Source organism: Lepeophtheirus salmonis, unplaced genomic scaffold (genome assembly GCF_016086655.4).
Source record: "Lepeophtheirus salmonis unplaced genomic scaffold, UVic_Lsal_1.4 unplaced_contig_3730_pilon, whole genome shotgun sequence".
In the NCBI taxonomy this organism is placed as follows: Eukaryota; Metazoa; Arthropoda; class Copepoda; order Siphonostomatoida; family Caligidae; genus Lepeophtheirus; species Lepeophtheirus salmonis.
In genome coordinates, this window is record NW_027293986.1 from 2,253 (window position 1) to 23,176 (window position 20,924).

Genomic DNA, 20,924 nt, shown 5'->3' on the forward strand with positions numbered 1-20,924 from the left:
TCGATTGAAAACAAGCCCTTCACATAAAATTAAATTGAGTTATCTATCTCAATTGGTTCCCAAGTTATGGTCGATGATGTCTTTTTTACGTTTAGTGTTTCCTTATGATTCATTTTATCTTAAAAATTGAAGTAACCTGCATGTCAATAGTCTAATAGCACTATAATTAATCAAAACAACCGGCCATACAAATAAAGGAATGGCTCAAGAAAAAGCATGTGTGGCCTAGCCACTGTCCGGACCTCAATCTTACATAAAAGCTGTGTCAGTGGGTAAACTTTCATATTTGGCACGACATCAAATACTTTTTTCCTCAATAAAAATGTATAGGTTTTTAAAACTCTCATTTTCTTTCAGACGAGGAGGATGGCCCTGGACTCTGTGCGCACATTCTTACATTTTTTGCAGGAATGCTTCTGTTGGTGACTCTTCCTTTCTCTCTCTGTACATGTATTAAGGTTGTGGCTGAATATGAGCGTTCTGTGATTTTTCGACTTGGACGACTGCGAAAAGGTGGAGCAAAAGGTCCTGGGATTTTCTTTATTATTCCATGTACAGATAGTTATACAAGAGTGGATCTACGAACGGTGTCATTTGATGTTCCACCACAAGAGGTAAGTAGTTTCATATGATATCTTGGTTCTACAAAAACACATTGATTGTATCATTAAGGATAAATATTCAAGGTTTTGTTATTGTTGGTTTTCAGTCGTGTTGGTTTGTTAAAAGATAAAGTTCAATACTGCAGTCTTATCAATCTAGTCCTAATGTCAGTTCTTATTTCGGTCTTTATTTGTCTTTTATGGTAGCTACACCACTGAGATGGTGTAGTTAGTAGCTATGTACATAATTTCATTTGTTATAATTTTTATATTTATTTTTATTTTATTAAGATGATTAGTATCTGTCCTTTCAATTTTGAATAATTTAAAAAATATTATATTTCAAATATTTTTTCAATTTTCTTTAAAATAATTATAATCATTTGAATTCGTTTTTAAATTCAAGTGAATTTTTTTTAATTGACTGTGAAAATGAATGTGAGTGTGGGTAACTATGGCGTCGAAAAACTTTGTGTTATAAAATAACAAAAACTCCAGGGAATTCACAAATAAGTAAACATATTGTTTTTAAGTCCATATTTATTCATTCATGTCCAGTATAAAAGCTAGTCTTTTTTGGACTGGTACTTAGGAACCATACTGGAACTGTCAGTTCTATAACTTATTAAACAAATAAAAATGAAGTTGAGACATGTCATCACGACCCAAAATTGATAAGTTTTAGAACTGATATGTAGTACTTAATTAGACTGAACTGAGACTAAACTGAAAGAAACTGCAGTTTTCAGTCCTACAGCAGAGTGTGACAGGGACACTTTCTGTAATTAAGTAGCAAGACCAAAACCTTAATAACTTCTTATTAGAAAAGTATAATGGAAAATATTTTTGAAAAAACTTTTAGCTATCAATCTTGGTAAGAATTATTCAATATGGCTGCTTCCAGAACTTGACGCAGGTTGCCACAATATAATTGGCAGACATGTTGGCACATTGCTTTTGATACTGGTTTTGAGATCTTTAACATTTGTGGGTAATGCTTTCCAGTGAGATTAGGACGGGAAAAGGGCCAGAAGGTCTTGTCCCAGAAGTTCGCAAAGTGCTTTTTGCAGAAGTTATGTGTCTTCATGGCTTGGGGCAACATCTTGGGTTCACACATAGTTGTTCACAGAGCAAGATTTTCCAACTGATAACCTTATAGTAGGCCCCAATCCCAATTTTCTCATTGGACTGGAAGAAGAAGGGATCCACTTTCTTCCCATCCGAGGCCACAACTCCCATAAGAATAATTTCTTGATAGAAGTTAACTATAATCTGTCCAAGAATAAAAATGTAAATTTTGAAAAAAAAATTCCTACCTTGCTTCTGTATTGATGTACCTAAGATATCTGTATATATCTAAATGGAATAAATTCATCTATCAAACCAATCTTTGAGGGAGCCTTATGTCTAATGTATATTATACTTTAAAAAAAAGGTAAAAGTTATTTAATTTCCATAAATATATACGAGTATATCCATCCAGTCTAAAATGTATTTTGAAAATAATGAAAAGGGAAAATACATCAAAGGAGAACAACAATGAATGGAGGCATATTATTAACGTTTGTGTATATTGAAAAATTGTTCTCAAAGGGCGTCAATTTTCCTTCTTTATTTTTGAGTAAATTTCATTCCATCAACTCTTTATCTTTTATCTTTTTTTGTCATTGATAAACATTAGGTATCAATAACTAGAGTCTCTTTATGAATTTCTACAGAGCCATGAAAGGAATACTAATGCATGAAAATGAGGTCTACAGAAGTATGTGTATGGATAATATATATACGTACATTAGCTGAATTACTTTTATGAAGCAGTGAGAGTGAGATATTGACTGGGGCTGTAAAATGTAAGCATTTTACGTATAGTAAAGCAAAAATAAAATAAAAAACAATTTGAAGAAGGTTGTAGAGGAGAGAACCTCAGCTGTAATGACGTTTAATTAGATCAGCTGCAAGTAGTATAAAAAGAAAGAAAATAAGAACAAATTGCATTACTTATCCAGCAAGGACATAAAGGCAGGATTTACTCCAATGTTGATCCTCAATTCTACTCTAAGATCAACATAGAGTTACAATTATAACTAAAATGTGACCTACATATCCCAGCACAACTTCAAATATCAACTATTCTTATTTTTTACGACGCTCCATGCAACAACTGCGGGATAACTTTTAATTCTACCATATGTCTTCATGTTTTGCATTTTAAAAGGAGCCATATCATTGACGCTCAACGGGCAAGAAAACATTGAATATAACTTTATAAAAGTAATTATATTGTTTTGAGGATCAAATACTTGGACTTCCTCTGATAATATTAAGGCATTGGATTTTGCTTTGTCTAATACTAAATCCCTTATTGCAACTAGTTATGCACCTATCAAACACTGGAACCTATATAATTATGAACATTTTATAGGTCTGCTGCTGTGCGATACTGCATCTTCTCCTTGAGGGCTCCAAATGTGTCGGGGACGAAATTACCCGAAAATATAAGCAAGATATTTGAGTACTTGAATTTTTAGGCATTAGAAACTCTTGGGAAGTAATTGTTTTGAATGTGAATTTGAGACTCTCAGTTTTTAGTTGGGTCTTTTTTTCAAATTTTTTACCATTTATACTCGTTTTACTCGTCATATTCTATTTTTTTTTTTTTTTTTTACTATATCTAATCAGGCTTTATTAATTACCAAAAAAAAAAAAAAATATTACCCTGTATCAGCACGTACTAAAAGGTTCTTCGGGAGTGAATAATTTTAAACTAAAATGTTCATTTATGTTATATTTAACTAAATTCCTCTACCAGCATATTTTATATTGTTATATAAAATATTTTTTAGCGTGCTTACATTGACAATTTGAAGAATGTTTGGGAGGGGATGAGAGCAGCTTAGCTGTCATAACGTTTCTAGAAACAGAGTGGGCTTTCAATTTGTTTATTTTCCCACACAGCTATGTTGGTTACTGACACGTCATCTCAGCTTGGTTCAGACCTTCCAAACAGTCATCAAATTGTTTGAGTAACCACGTTAGTTTTCGGTTTTTTTTTTAATATAGCGACATGACACCTTTAACTTATAAGTTTTTGTTCTTGTTGAACTCAGAGTAGAATTGAAGATCGATATCGGAGTAATTCCTCGTCATATTCTTGATAAATACTGAGATGACTTTGTGTAAGGATAGCTAAGCTCCTCCACGCTTACAATGTTCATTTTTGGTTTCTTTTTTTTATCTACCGAAATTTATAACCCTAGACACCATGCATATTTAAAAAAAATTATGGGATGGAATCAAACTCGAATTTAAACTGAGGACTAGAAAAAAACTTAATTTAGTGGCAGCTTGAACGGGAAGCCAAATACCATGTTGCACCTTTTGAAACTGTTATTGAAGAGTTAGTATAGTATGGAGACTAAGACTAAGGATGGGTTGGAGAGTTATAAGTATAAGCCGTTACTGCACTTGGAATATAATTGAGGATTGACATAAGAGGAATTACTGTCTTTATCTGTACTAGAAATAGAGTGGGATTTATATTTATTTCCTTGCTCTTACAACTGATAGCAGCTAACCGGTCATGACAGTTTAGTTGCTTCCAAATACTTCTCAAATGTTCAAAGTGACAACGTTCATTTCAGTTGTTTTTTTTAAACATGCAAACAGGACCTTTTTATTTATAAAAATTAGACCTTGTTAAACTCAGAGCAAAATTAAGGATCGACATCGAAGTTTCTCCTGTTTACAGAGAAGAATTATACAATTAGCGCCTATTAAATACGACATAATATAATTTACATTTGAGGAAAACCGGGTTTCTTTTTTGTTTTTGTAACAGACCATCTACCATTCGTCCAGATGTGTACGACTCCTAAGAGCTATCCGTTAAATCGGAGATGCTTCAATGTACAATTATATGGCGATCCCTCGGTACTATCAGATGACTGCTGGTAGATTATGGGTGCAGCTGTAGGATTCGGCGTTGGCCCACAAGTGCAAAGTGAGTCGAGGTTGGCTCCAGAAGGAGTGATGCGTCTTTGTAACCTTCTCTCACTGGACCCCTCCTCTCCCAACCTCTGGACTACTTCGTGTCATCATATATCGTCAAGATCACCAATAATACCTCCCACAACATCAAGGCCTTCCTGATCACCACCATGTGCCGAGTATTCGCCAAGATCCCCTCGGCGTTTGGGTGGAAAGGCATGCTCCAGGTTCAGGATCCAAAGGCGGTGTCTGACGCTGATGGTGGCCACATTAAATAAATGTCAGCTATACTACACAATCAAGTAACCAGAATTGATTTTTTCAAGAAAAGCTTGAAAATAAAGATTTATTCTTGTTTTCTTTAATGCGACAATTTTATATTATCACCTTGTAGGTTATTTCTAGAAACGGAGTAGGATTTGTTTTTCCTTATTTCCTCTTATAGCTGCTAGCCCCTAAACTAATAAAAAACCATGCCAGTTAATCTTCTCTCCTCCTAAACATTCTACAAAACTGTTAGGCTTACCATTTTATTTTTTCCTTTTTAATAACATACCCACAGGTCATATTATCGTTTTTCACACATTTTTTTACTTCAAAGTTACATAAAATTCTCAACAAAAAGATTTCCCAACGCATACATAAAATGAATTTAACTAATTTAGAAGTGATAGTCAAGAATAAAGTTTATATTTTCCTTTTGTCTAAAAATTTATATAGAAATGAATAATGTAAATGTCTGAAAAATTAATAATGATTTACAAATGTATTGTTTTAATCAAATTATATTTTTACATTTTTTATCTGTAAGAAAGTGTTTATCAGAAGAATAAACAAGATAATTTCAAATAAAATACTCTGTAGTCATATTTTTTTTTAGGAAATAAAGTGCAAGAAACTGATAAAAAAAGTTTTATAATAGATAAATAACTTTTTTTTTAAATATTCTGATTTTTGAGATTGATCATGTATTTATAATATATTTTTGATAAGAATTTATAAAATGACTTTCATAAACCAAGCCAAAGGATAGTTTTTTTTATCATTCTGTATTTGGTTTATAAGAACATACTTATATAAATAGTAAAAAGTAAATTAACAGTCACAATATTTGTTAAAACCTTTCAAGATGCCAAGACAGTCTAGAATGGCATTAAGTGTGTTATTATAAAGTAATTTTACAGGCCTGAACATATTTTGTACAATCTATGGAGATGTGTAGTTGCACGCTATACTTTTTATTAACATTTATCCCTCTAAGAATAAACAGATTAGCTGTCACACTCTTGTTCCATGGTTAATTTTTATTTTTCCAAAAATTCTAAGCATTATTAAGTATGTTTAGGACGCAGTCATTAAACAGGTGAAATTTTCATCAATAACTCTGTGGTATTTGAAAGTGTGATATAGATATTTGTAGATGGGGAAGCTATCTACGGGTCCTGAAATGATCCAGTCCCATCTGTAGACGACATAGATTACAAAATAAATAACTACTTATATGGTATAATGATTTGTAATTTTCTACAGAATAATTTCTCTCGTCGTTCAATATATATATAAATTTTTTTTTTGTGTCCAATCTCAAATATATTTTTTTGCAAATCTCGACATATATTCCGGCCCAGGTAGCGATCTCAGACTGTAAAGAGTTATTTAATTATTCTCTAAGCTTGGACCAGTTTATTTCAGTCTTGAATTGAGTTAACTGTTTTTATTATATCAAAAATATGAATATGGTATACAAGAGGGGCACTAGATACAATGTACCCTGTATACACGGTCGATGCTAAATACAAAAAGGCCACGAAATTTCATTAGTACGAATACATTTTTATTCTGTTAACCCTTTTTCGAAAATCAATGATACATGCAATACGGCTTGAAGATTTCATTAATATGATTTTGTTTTTATTTCTTAAATCAAAAATATATATAATTTTTATTAGCCATAACTAAATACAGTGCACCCCGTACACAAGCTTGATGTTACATTCAAAACGTCTGGGATATTTCATTTATATGACTATGTTGCTATTTCTTGGAATAAAAAAACAAACCTTCCTATTTTTTCTTATAATATGATGGACTGAACAGTAAGTACACGAGCGCATTGTTCATTTTTAGTCCTCCATAGAGATATAGCTCACAAAAGATATGTAGGGAAAAACGTTCATAACTTTTTACTTAACCTAATATTAATATCGATAACATATAAGTTATAACTATATGTAGAGAGAAATGTGTATAAGCTACAATTTTGTACATGTTATAAGTAGTACAAACAAAGTGTACAAGTTTCAACTTCAAATGAGACGAATTATTTTAAAAATATATATGGATTTACAGTGCCTTGGAGGAGGATAATGCAATATTTTCAGTCTAAAACCAAACAATAATAGTTCCCAAATTTTTAATCTTTTTTTTTTCTAATATATCGACTCAAGTCAACATAGCACTAAAATGAAGTTTTTGTATTTATTTCAGGTACTATCAAGAGACTCAGTCACTTTGAGCGTTGATGCTGTCGTCTACTATCGTGTATCAAATCCAACAATGGCCACAAACAATATAGAGGATTACAGGTGTGTTTATACTATCATATTCCTTTGTTGCCAAATCACTCCATATATATATCTCTCTTATATACATTATTCAGCCACTCTACACGTCTTCTTGCTGCAACAACACTAAGAAATGTTCTTGGTACAAAAAACCTCGCTGAGATCCTGTCTGAAAGAGAGAGCATATCCCATGTGATGCAAAGTTCTTTGGACGATGCAACTGATCCTTGGGGAGTCAAAGTTGAAAGAGTTGAAATGTATGTACAATCCACAGCCACTATTCTCGGTATTTTTCTGTGGTGGGGGGGGTCGTTAACAGATTTTATCAATGTAATTGAAGTTTTTAGAATGACTATTAATCATAATAATTTTTATAGCTAAAAGTAAGGGGAGAAAGAAATTAACAAGGAGAAAGGCAAAAATACTCCAATTTCGATTATCAATTTTGATCTGAGCCTACTCAAGGACTTACCATTATAACTCTGCAACAAATCCACAGAGTTATTTTTATATTTTATGAGAACACACAATTGTTCAAATCTGTTTTGGATATATCAATGGTACATTGTATGTACTAGAAACAGGAGTTTACTCCTCAAAAATTAAATAACAATGGCGATAGTTTTTTTCCAACTCCAATAAAAACAAACATGGAAGCCAAAATTCCTTCCAATTTTCATCACATCGTTCCGAACAGAGTGCGTTCATATGCAGGGCCGGGGGCCAGGACTTTTTTTTTTGACGAATATTTCATTGTGTCGGATTTTAATATAAGCTAACTTTTTTTGTTTAGAAAATAATAATAATAAACCATTTTGATCACTAATGGTTCATTTTTAATTGAATCCTGTTTGCAATATTTAGTTTAATAGTAATACTTATATCTACTTTTTTTTTGTAAAAATATATATCTATTTTATATTTTAAAGTCACTCTCTAAGTCAGTGGTTCTGTATCTTTATAAAGTCAGAATGCACAACATATACATTACACCAAATTTTTCGACTGATATCCTATATTTCCGACTGGAATTTCTTTAGGGAGAGTGGGTTTATCAACCACAGACACCCATTGGTCGGAATAAGCCTACACTTATATGCATGCCGCTCCCAGGATTTTTCTTTTGGGAAGGTTTTGAATATTTTTTTTCTAATTTTCCGACTGCCATGTTATTTTTGTAACTGTCACGCAATTTTCATGACTCTTTTAAAAAGATTACGACCGATAATAAAAAAATAATAATAGTTTTTTTTGACATACTAGGTAGGGTGTCCACGATAAATTGGAACTATCTTAAAATTCAACCTGCTTGATAAAAATGGAATTTGGAGTGTATTTGTTAATATAAAAAAGTTAGACATGATATTAAACAATAAATTTATTCAACATGTCCTCCCTCAGCAGCCACCATCTTCTCCATCCTGCCCCTAAAGGATTTGCATGCCCTGATGACTTCCACGGAATCGACAGCATTCCACTCCCTCGTAATGGAGCCTGGGAACTTTGTGGTGAAGACCGCAGGGACCTCTTCTCTCTTTTGGCAAACCATCTGTCATTCTGGATGTTGTAGCTTCTGTCGACAGTCCAGTTCTTCTCGTCAGAGAAGAAGATGATTCTTCCTCCATGGCTCTTCAGGTCATTGAGGAGACGCTTACACTTTGGTGAGCCTGGTGGCCTTCATGGATGCCATCATGATGTGTTGTTTGGCCATTCGGTATGACATGTACCCGAAGTCCTCATTCATAGCCTTGAAAACCAGCAGATTGCTCACTCCACAGTTCTTGGCCAACCTGGACAAGGAAGACCCCTGCGAAACCTTGATGGACTTCTAGAGGCCTTGCAGGAAGCGGGAAGTGCGGATTCGGGCACTTCTCATGTTGTGGGCCTTGCAGTAGATCTTCCCCTCAACCTCCCATGCATTGTAGACCCGTTACACCGTGGTCTTGGGGTAGTTAAGAAGCTTGTAGATAGCGGAGGGATTGTGTCCCGCACGAGCCAATTCGAGGATGGCGTCTCTCCTTGCTTGTTCCATGATGACTATTGTTTGTTGTCAAAACAATTGTTGTGGAAGTTATAGTGTATTGTTCACGCAACCTTTTACATTAGTATGATTTAACCCCGAATATCCACATTATGAATCTGGAGGAAGTTTAAAGTAGTTCCAATTTATCGTGGACACCCTGTATATTCCTTTATTTTTAATCGAACCCCATTAGCAATATTTAGTTTAATGACATTATATATAACATTAAACATGATGTATATATCATTAATTATAAGTTATTTCCATAAAAAAATTTATTTTTTATTTTTTCAAAAAGAACTTCTTTCCTATTTTTTTAAAAGTGACTATCTAAATCAGTGATTCTTTAACTTTATATAGTCTGACTGTACTCCTAAGGCTACAAATACTTGCTAACACACTGTAAAAAAATAATTGATAATATAGCACCCTCAAAATAAATCAAGTCAGTTCATGAAATAAATGATAGAACTCTACCTACCTTGAATAAAAATCCCAGTGTTCCTTTTCCCAAATGAGTAATTTATTCTTCATTATATAGAATAATATATAGAGTGAAATAATACCTAAAAATGTTGTGATTACCATTTTTTAAATATGTCAAACTACAAATTTTAGTAAAAATTGTTCTTCTTCACATTTTTTATAAAACAATTTTATATTCACAATTATTTTTGACAAAAATTTTAAACAAAAAGCTAGTTACTTACCACGAATATCGTGAAATAGGTTTATTTTCAAAGAATTACTAATAAAAAAGGTATATAGATACAAAGTATACTCTGTTAATGTATACAGTATATATAAGAAAAAGGATCTATGACTCAAGTGGGGAAAAAAAAAAAAAAAAAAAATACATCGAAAGACAATCATCTATCATAAATATGTCTATAGGAAAACATTGACTATTATGCATTCCTTTCGTGATATAAGTGTGACTCAAGGCCCGCTCCACCACTAAGCATAATTGCTTCCTTTTGTATATATAGTGGACAGAATATATATTTGAGGAATGTTACAGAGCGCACTTGGATAAGCTATGGGGCACACCAGTGTGCCTGGAAGCTAGTGTTGTGTCGGTCTTTATTTAGGAATGAAGACTGTAGCCCTGTCCAATTCACTCTCAGTACGGTCCAGTTCGGTATTGAACATCAGTTTGATCATTACTGACGTCAGCAAATTTTTTTTTTTTTTTTTAGTAGTTTTAGGACTAACCGTCCAAAGTAACAATAGTCTTAAGAAGAAGTCTTTCGGACCGAACTGGACCGAATAAATAAGGGCTGCAGACTGCAACCCATTTAATTCACTATCGGGTCAGTCCATTTCAGTCCTGATTATCAGTCCTTGATAATATTGCTCAACATTATTACATCTTTTTTTAATAAGTTCTAGTACTGACAGTCCGAAAGACCAACGGTCTTACGGACAGACCCTAAGAATGGACTGGAATAGACCGACTAAATAAAGACTTACACAACACTACGAGAAGCAAAGTTTAAGATTAAATCTAAAAGATTCTCTATATGAGCGATTGCTTAATCGTTGTTTCCCTCCTATTTCTTCTTATAGTAAAGACATCCGACTACCAGTTCAGTTGCAACGGGCTATGGCTGCAGAGGCGGAAGCAGCTCGAGAAGCAAGAGCAAAAGTGAGTTTACTCTGATAAGTATTTTATCTTGTATACATATTTTATTTCATTATCAAATTACAGGTAATAACTGTAGAAGGAGAACAAAAGGCCTCAAGAGCTCTCAAAGAGGCTGCAGAGACCATTGCAGATAGTCACAGTGCATTACAACTAAGATACCTCCAAACCCTTAACTCCATCAGTGCTGAAAAAAACTCCACAATCATTTTTCCATTCCCCATGGAGCTTATTTCCCAATGGTGCGGAGGTGGGAACTCTGTTGCCTCTACGCCACAACACGAAAACTATGGATTCCCACCACATTCTCGGCACGGTCCCTCTTCTCGACATTTGCATTACAATAATGTATCTGCACACAATGGCTGTCATTGTTGTTCCCATTCATGTAATTCAAGGATGGTGGAAGAAATGGATCGACGGATTGAAGAAGAAGTGGAAGACGAAGACAAAAAGTTCATTAAGGCAGTTAAATAAAAACATGTATTGGCTATGTAAACATTAAAGCTTTATTGGAATCTCCCATGAACATTATTTAGATTTATTAGTATGTTTACAAAAGGATCAAGAGTGGCATCGTCTAATCAGTAAATAATACAACCCCCTTAAATGGTATTATTGTTATATATATTTATGTATGTGGACCGTCAACACAAAAGCAATATTGAGCATGGATTACATTTGTTTTCTTTTACCAAATATAGTTAATTTCTACAAAGAAATTTTCATATTAACTCTTTGAATATGCCACAAATTTCACAACTTAAAGTAGCCAAAATAAATCGTCACCAATATATGTCTGTTCAGTCAAATAAAGGGTTCTAGGTAATTTTGCGATGAACATTTTTGCCCTGGTAATTTTTGCGCCTATAGTTTTATTGGTGGTAACTTTTCCTCTAAGAAATTTTGCTGCTGACAAATTTGCCGTCTTTTTATTTAATTATATTATCGGTTCGAGCATTACTATTGTATCTCGTTCAGGCTAATTATATAGCTAGGAAAATATTATATTTGTTGTGGTTATAAATTTATATAAACATCACTTGGTATTTTAAGCAACTATTCCAATATGAGATAATATTTGAAATCCTAAAAAATGATGGATGAATGAATGTAAACAATCCCAAATCAAATAAGAACTCGGCCAACTATAAAGTTTATTAATAAATGATTGATAAATCATATTGACATATTTTTCTTCTCCTAGAAATATATTTAATCTGATACAAGATATAAGGGTAAAGTTCGAACTACAAATCTCCTAGAAGAAAAATTACTGGCGCTGTAAATGTTTCAGGAAAAAATGACTGGTAACGAATTTTATTAGGTGATTTGCAGTCGACGTAGACTCAAAATAAATTTGTCTATTTTTCTAACTTTTTCTTCCATTTTGAACTTGTAAATATCAAAAAAAAAAAAAAAAAAAACTCCTATCGAAATAGACTGATCATCCCAGATCCGTAATTCCTTACAATCGTAAAGTTCAAACTGATAATTTAAAAAGGGGACAAATATGTTATGCGATGCAAAATTACCAGCAGTAAAAATGTAGGTTTCACATTTAACGGGTGAGAAAATTTTTAGGGCTAAATTGCTGTGTTCTTAAATATAGAGTAATATCCCTTCCTAAAAAATAAATTATTTACTACATATATGTCTATGAATTTTAGGGCTGGATGTAAAAATAAAATAAACAATGCATTGTGGTTTTCTCCTTTCTAGATTTTTGTTCTTAATTGTTTTTATGTTGACACACCATTCAAATTGTTTTTGGAGCACCAGACAAATAAATTCTCACTTTTAATTTATTTAAATTGCACTTAAAACTACATACCGTCACGCCACCTTGCAGATAATATTTATGTATATTTTTTAGTTTGCTCACACCCCATTATTATTTACGCTGTCAATCGGTGCACCTCAATTCGTGAAAAAAAAATTAAACTAAATATTAAAAAGTAAATCAAATTAAATGGATTTATCAAAAAAAAAATCTTTTTAAAATAATAATTAAATGGAAACTGCCAAATGTTATTTAAAAAAATATATATTTAATCTCTTTATAGCAATACTTCGAGTGATGTTATTTTTTTCTGGTAGGCTATTATTAAATGAAAGTAAAATCCATTAGGTATAATTGTAACAATATTCAATAAGTAAATACAAAATAGAGTCGATCTTATATTTCCGAAAGTACATAAAATGTTTTAATGTATAAATGTTTTGAAATTCATTAATAAAAGTAAATTAATCAAAAATTAATGATCTCTTATTGTCTCATTCACGAATATAAATTTATAAGTTCCACATCACTATTGTTTCTATGTAGAAAAATAAAAGAAGATTAACACTTATCCAGACACATGTTTGGATTTGGTCTAGGGATCAGATATCCTTAATTTTTTTGTTTACAGGGCTGGCCAGCAAAACATGGACTGTTAATTAACGTTAATTTTCTCATTAATATTTGAAGGTTTGGTGATTATTTTTTGACATTTTGGTTCATCCATTCTTTGTGCATAAACAATTTTTTTTAAAGATTTTGTCATCCCATCATCATGAGTGAGCAAAAGCCCATAAGACAGTGCATCATAAATCTCCTATATACCTATGTTAAGGTGACGAGGATTATGGCCATAGTGAAGCACTCGAGGAGCCTGGTTTTCAAGGTGGTGAAGATGAAGTGTGATGGAGGAAACACCTCCAGGAAAGTTTGAAGTAAAGGGCACAATTTAAAGAGGGATGTTGGGTTTTTGTCCAGCTTGGATAAGAAGATGAGGAAGAACGCACCACATCGATGAATCACCACCCCAACTACTTCTCCGTGGTTCAAAGGACCATCAGGGGGCCTGTGAACCAAAGCCAACTTGGGATTGTCCTCACACACGAGGACCCCACACTACCTTCTGACAGATTTGAAAAAAAACAAGCATTTGCTGTGTGGGGCACTTTGGAGAGGGAACCCAGCAAAACTCTTGACCCAAATGAAAAACTCGTTGAAGGCTGTCAAAGTGGCTGTGTGGAACAACTTGTCTGATAAGTTTTTCATTAATTCATGCAAGGCCTTCCGGCCGGTAACATGTAAAGAATGTAATTGATGTTGTAGGGAGCCATATTGAGGGATAAAGTTTGCAATTTCCTTGTTTACAAGTTTTGAAAAACTATGTATTTTGTTATTTTTGAAATGAAAAAATAGTCATATATTTCTAAAGCAACCTCTTGAGTCCACGTTTTGCTTATCAACCCTTCAAAAGTTTTAAGGAAATTTGGTCAAGATTTGTCATGAATGACACACATAATAAGATATAATATACGTCTTTAACTTTATTATTTCGCGCAACCTTTCCTCCAAAAATAAATAGAAACAAGTCTCTAAATTATAAGTCGATCATACCAAGAATTACAACAACATTTAAATCCTAAAAATTAAAGGTCATTATATCTATTTATATTTTGTGAATAAGGTATGATTTCGTACAAGTTGTAACTTTTATAGACAAATTGTACAAGTTGCAACTAAAAAATTAGATGAATAATTTTAAATGAAGGATTTACAGTGTTTGAAAGAGAATCATTCAATAGTTGAATATTTTTTTATAGGATTTGAATTAATTGGATCCAACAAAAATACTTGCTATCTAACGCAACGGCATTAACTTGCTTATAAAAAATGTTTTTTTTTTTGTCAGCTATCAAAGTTTCTGCTTCTTTTCCTATTATTATTATTTAGAACGTTAATTGGTAGCTATAAAATTAGGCTCTTTCAGTTCCAAACAATTTCAAACTATGATTGAATTCCATAGTTAGTAAGAATTGTCAAATTACCTACGCCAAGGAAGTTGGTCAAAGGTTTTGTTTTGGCCTGTTTTGGATTACAGCAAAAGTAACAGATCGATTTTGATTCAAATTGGTCAGAATGATATATTTAATCCCAGGAAAGGAGGTTACATTTTTGAGAGGTCAAAGTCAAGAGATACATATAACTCAATTTGATTTGAGGTGCTGGTTTTGTGCTCAATAAAATTTCCATTTTAGCTATCAACTGCTACATGAATGCTGGGCCAAGGAAAATCATTGGAGACTTTTGTTTCATATGACCTTTGAAACTCTGAGATATCCCCCATGGACCCCATGGACTTGAGGGATAAGGCCCAGCCTATTTTCTTTAACTCCTCCGGAGCTTCAAATGCGTTTATTCTTTATTCAAACGTCTGTTATATTTCATGATTAAAACAAGTATTTCCAAGTAAAAACATGATTTTGGGTCTTGTTTTTTGTTTCTTTTCGAAGGAAAGTTGCGTGATAGAGTAAAGGTAACGACGTGAGGCCTTTACTTGACTATCAAACCAAATCCCAACACTTAAAACATTGGCAATATCAATTTCTTACTGGAGACTCATTGAGAAATGAAATTTATTCCTTTGTGTATGGCTTTTGAAAGATTCGATTAGGTTATCCTCTATGTCTTTTAAGTCCGAAACTTCAACCGTATCCGTTTCAATGGGCGGATTTACAAGGACAACTACTACTCTTTTATCACGGAAGGACTTGATTTCCTTGTCTTTGAGGAGACTGACTAGACCACCTGTATTTAATCATGGAAGTGTGTACAAATACAAGGGAATAACATTAAGAATATATCTACCTGTCTCGTTGATCTTGCGATCATCCTCCTTTGCCCTGATTGAGAAATGGTTTTAATATAAATTTATACTTACATACATTGTCATTGATAGGAGCTCCCAATATGATAATTTGGGCTTTATTAATATAGATTTGTGCCTTGGACAACTCCAAGATAAAATATTTTACTAGGGGTATACTAATGCATCGAAATCGGCAAGAATTGGCCTCTTTTGAAGTATCAGAATCAGTTATCGGAATCGGCTCAATAATGCTTACTGAATTTTATAGATTATTATATAAAAAATTCTCTTATTGTATTTTTTTAAATGGTCAACCAATAAAATGAAATGGGAATTATTGCTTAGACTAACCTAGGCTTAATACTAAGGGTTCCTACCCGTAGGGACCCCGGATAAAATTATTTTTCCTATATTTTAAAACAAAATAAGTTCAATAATAATAGACCTGCAAAACAAAATTCAGATTCATCTATTGAAAATGTAAATTTATTCAGTTGTGCAGGTAAGCCCACGAGGAATACTTTGACTCCTGAGCACCGAGGGGGAATAACTTTTATAAATAATTTTTAATTTCAAATTATTTATAACTTATTATAATCATAATTATGATTAATACATTTGTGTATTTTCTCGTGAAGTCCTTTTTAATAACAAGTAAAATATTTGTTTATGCAATTCCTTTATACATAATATTAATGATGGCTTGAAATTGTTCATACAGATGGTATTGGAATTTGAATTGTGTGAAATTTTGGTATCAATACATCTCTAATTTAGACTCTAGTTTTTCTTTTTTCTTTTAACAAAATTTAACAGGATGTTTATGTCGTATATTTATTTCCTTGATTAGAAGAGAAGAAACCTGCGGCCTTCTGGGTCTATTTAAATGACTAAATAAAATATTTAATTAATTGAAGTAACCATAAGGATAAATAGGGAAGATAAGTTGGACATTAAGCCTTTGTATTACATTACTCTGTTAGTTTTATACTTTCTCTGATATTTTATATTATATTATCAGAAAATAGAGTATTATGATGTAACATCAGCGTTCAGGGGCATTCCCATTCCCAAGGGGGGGGCAGAAGAACTGTAGTCCCCTCCCCCACCCCCACCAAATTAAGGAATATTTGCTGTTTACCAGAAAATATAAAATTTTGATTTTTTTTTTTTTGAAAAAATTTCATATTTGACATTTAATCTTCCAAATTTTTTGAGAACAACTTTGGATTTTTGAATTTAAAAATTTTTAGCTGCAGATTTTGGAAATTGACATTTTTCCCAAAATATGTAATATTTGATTTTTTTTTTCTTCTCAAGAAACATTTAATTTTTCAAATTTATTTCAAAATAAATCTAGAAGCCAAGTCCTCCCACTAAAAAAATATAATCTTCCAGACGCCTCTGGCATTGTTAATGTCTGCTATTTTGGTGCCCTAAAAAGCAAATAAAAGGACTTGACCCTTTAATGCCTTATAATATTTTCTGGCTTGAATTTATTAATTTTTTTATTGTAAATATAGGTTAGTTATAGATGTAAAAAAATCTGAAATAAGCAGGGGCGAAAGTCAGGAATTTTTTGCTTTTTATTATAAAAAAACGTCGTCATTTCTGGCAAATTATACAGGAGAGAAAAAAATTTAATTATTTAAATTAAATTTTTGAAAAATCCATCTTTCCATAGAACAAAAAACTCAGATTTGGGAGCCCCTATCTTTTAGCAAATCCCCGCTCTTCCATTGGAGAATATGGAACGTTTTTCCTTGGATAATTCCATAATTCACATGATGCTTACTTTTTCGAAGTGCTTGATGTAGTTGTTTTTGGTTTGTCTAAATATAAACCACTATAACTAACTAGTTACACAAATCATTTAACATTCAAATCCGTAAAAAAAAAAAAAAAAACATTCTAGTGTCTACAAAAGTGTTTTTGTTAAAATAACTAATACCTCATTGTAATTTGGTTATCAAGTTTGATATTATAATTGTCTACTAATTTCACCAACAGAGAGATATTGAATACATTTCTTGGATGACCTTAATACATATTTGAAAATAATAATAATACTAGGGAATGTTACAAATAAAGAAACCAGAAATTAACAAGGTCAATCTCACAATTTAGAGACAGTTTTGGAGAAGAATAGCTTAGTTACTATAATGTTTCAGCAAATTAGCTACGATCAGCTATAAGATGAGATAAATAAACATATTTGCTAATCTGTATCTAACAATGATGCAGTGAGGGATTACCCTGATGTTTGGATCGAGCTAGAAAATATTGGCTAAGTCGGGCTAACAGGTGTCGTCGGGTTTTAGACCAAAATAAGATAATCTATAAAATAAATGTATTCCTGATATATTCATGAGAGCTAAATATATTTAAAACATCAAAATGTAATAACTAATTGATGAAGTCAAATATCAGACAACAGGGGCGTCTGCAGCATTAAATATTATATATATATACTATTTTTTTTTTTTTTTGGGGGGTGTTGTTTGTTTGAAAAAATTTCGAAAATGAAATTTTTTGGATCCTCTCCAAAATTTATCCATAAAATAATTTTTAATTGATTTTTATATTTTTTCTTCCGAATAAAAAAATATTTTAGAAAAAAAACTTCATTTTTTCGGTGGGGGATGGTGCTGGTACATCACATAACCCCGCTGCCGACGTCCCTGTACAATCATATTCCTATCAAATCTAAGGAAAGGCATTAATTTTGAAGCTTTATATGTATATTGATAAACTTTTTCCATGTGTTTATGAATTTTTACGTCTATTTTTTTTAATTTTTAGTTTCGGAGTTTGGTTGATTAGGTATTTCAGGTGTTGAACGTATGTTGGTACAAAATCAATCTTTCATTGTATGTGAAAAAAGTGACCTCTACACCTTCACAAGGCTCTTTCCACCCACTTTTTTGTGAGTTCTTTGAACAGTCTGCTGTGAAATCCCGAGATCTCTTGCATGGATCCTTATTGACTTGAGGGGATTGGCCTGGGCTGTTTTTTTAAACTCTTCCGGGTACAGTTTGGCCTCTTTAGAAAAATCCCTTCATATGACCAACGTTTTAGACTTACTGACAGAGTAGACAGCGGTCCTGGAGATAAAAATGCTTGGAGTGTACGAATGGAAACTCGTCGATCACGTTCAAGTGTATTTTTTCGACTTGTACGTAAACTAATCGTTTATGCTTTCATATAACGAAAATATGAATTAATTTCAATGGCTCAACCTTCATTTATTATTGAATTAGTAAGTGTTCAGATTTCAAAAGATTATCCTGTATATGTAACATGAAGTAAAAAAACATATTAGAATGATCTACTTTTCTGGATTTCTGTTTAAGATTGTTTTATTTTGACTCCCCACATATTTTGATAATGTTTGTCCCACAAAAATTGGATATTTTTATAAACTTACAAGAAAAGTTCCCTGTTCCCTGAGGCACCATGTAGAAAGAGGAAGTGGTTGAGGGGGGGGGGGATTATTGAAGAGCAATGTTGGTTATTCTTTAAATGGTTTGGTTACATATTATAGGTAGTTAGTAGGTGAGGGAAATTTGAGGAGAAAATGATGTATAAACTATTTTTAAATGTTTATACATGTGTGAATACTGTGATTTTTCTGTATATGTATATAAATATCAACTAGAGTTGTATCAAATATGATTTACAATAAGTGCAAGACCTTTTGTGGTTGTAACCTGAACAAGACTTTTTACATATATTCAAAAAGCTGTTATCATTATTATTTAATACTGGAAGAGAGAACATCTAACTATAATATAAAGTAATCACTACTACGAGTGCTCATGAATAACGTCAAGTAACAAGGAAGGATTGTTAGGGACTTATTAGTGTAAGTTTTTTGACTTACTATTCACGACGCTTCTATTTTCTTCAATACGACAGCAAAACATTGTTCTCTCTTTTTCTGCCCCACAACAGCTGAGAGTGAGGCGGGGGGGGGGGATTTAAAGGGATTTTGATATGATAAATATGGTATTGGGTAAAAATTTTGCGATAATTATTCACTATAGTCAAAGTATAACGATTAGAAAGAAAAAAACCCGGTTAATCCGTGTGCTCTTTCGTCTTTTTTGTTCATTATTTAATCATTCGTGGGTGTGTTAACATCTCCCTCTAAAAGAAGAACTCTTGCCTAACCTTGGTGTAAATTATTTTCCTAATACATAATAAAAGAAATACATGTATATGTTTTTAAATATAATTATGATATTTTCATTGCACTAATGTTATTTTAAAATCTCTTTTCTCTATTGCAGTAATTCATTTTCTCCCCCAAAATCATATAAATGGCAGCTGATAATAGCAATGGTCTTAATTTCGTGTATCCTCAGGAAGAAGATCTACAAGATTAAATATTCAAAGAACACTAAATGATCAAGGATATTGTATGCAACATTATTCCATTCTAAATGTATTTACTACAAAAGGAGTGGGAATTGAGTTTATTTCCTTCATATCAGAGATGATTGTAGCTGATCTAATATAAATGTAATGACAACTAAGCTGATTTTCTTCCTAAACATTTTTCACATTTAACATTTTTCCTTGTTTATTTTTGGTCTCTTGTATTTTTAGAGTCTCGCAGGTCAAATTTTATAGAGCTCTAATGGTAACGTACATATAGTAAGAAAATTAGCTTTTAAACGGATTTTAGTGTATGTAGAAAGTTTATTATCTTACCTATTTGTGACTTTTTGGCCATACCTTTGGACTTCCCCTAAGGGATTTGTAAGCAACATTCAACATACAAATATGTATTTGCGAGTACGTTTTTATGTGATGCCAGCATTGTTGATATGGGCAATTAAGGGGACTAAACAACCAAGTTTATAGTAATAAAAACTCTTTTTTCCTCATAATGAAGGAAAATAGTAAACTTCTGCTTCGTACTTGGATGTCAAAATGAGACTGACGGTTAAAATGCCTTAAACCTTCTCTGTCTATCAAATATATATTTCCCTAACGTTTAGCTTTAGTACCTATATATAAAACACTAATATGTATTAAAAATATGTTATTACATCGTTATAAAATCTAATATTGTAGAGCAACGATTCTTAAACTTTTTTGGGTCAAGGCATCTTCTAAAACTATGTATAAAATCGCCAGGCATCTCAGTTTAAAATAATATCTAAATGACACTGCATAACCTAAATATAAATGTACTCTTTATTTAGACGAGACAATTAGAACACAGCATCTGTTTTTACCAACTGTAAAACATAATAAGTTTGTATATGCTTGAAACCATCCCTTTGTTTGACCATTTCTTACTGCATGTTTCTCCTGCAAAAACTTAATAATACATCGAAGTTGTGTTGATTTTCCATTATTTAATTTGTTTTTTCACAACTATGGAGTATGTGAATCGGTTAGTTGTCGCCGCATTCCTCCATGCCGGAATCAAAAAAGAGGATATAG

The 20,924-nt window shown here is 32.2% G+C and overlaps 2 protein-coding genes across 2 annotated transcripts; one reads left to right on the plus strand and one right to left on the minus strand.

The window, feature by feature from the left end:
• Positions 1–357: 357 nt before the first annotated feature.
• LOC121124379 (band 7 protein AGAP004871) lies at positions 358–13,079 on the plus strand (the record flags this gene model as incomplete). Its single annotated transcript, XM_040719533.2, is given in 5 exon segments — positions 358–614; positions 7,077–7,174; positions 7,249–7,410; positions 10,746–10,824; positions 10,888–13,079. Coding segments are annotated over 5 exon segments (1,007 nt in total), but the record flags the coding sequence as incomplete, so codon positions are not given.
• Positions 12,990–20,290, minus strand: LOC121124817 (uncharacterized). Its single transcript, XM_071893923.1, has 5 exons — positions 20,184–20,290; positions 17,263–17,299; positions 15,467–15,501; positions 15,211–15,406; positions 12,990–13,142 (listed from the first exon to the last, which is right to left on the minus strand). Exons 1-5 carry the CDS (start codon positions 20,203–20,205, stop codon positions 13,103–13,105), a joined length of 330 nt encoding a protein of 109 aa, XP_071750024.1. The 5' UTR covers positions 20,206–20,290; the 3' UTR covers positions 12,990–13,102.
• Positions 20,291–20,924: the final 634 nt, after the last annotated feature.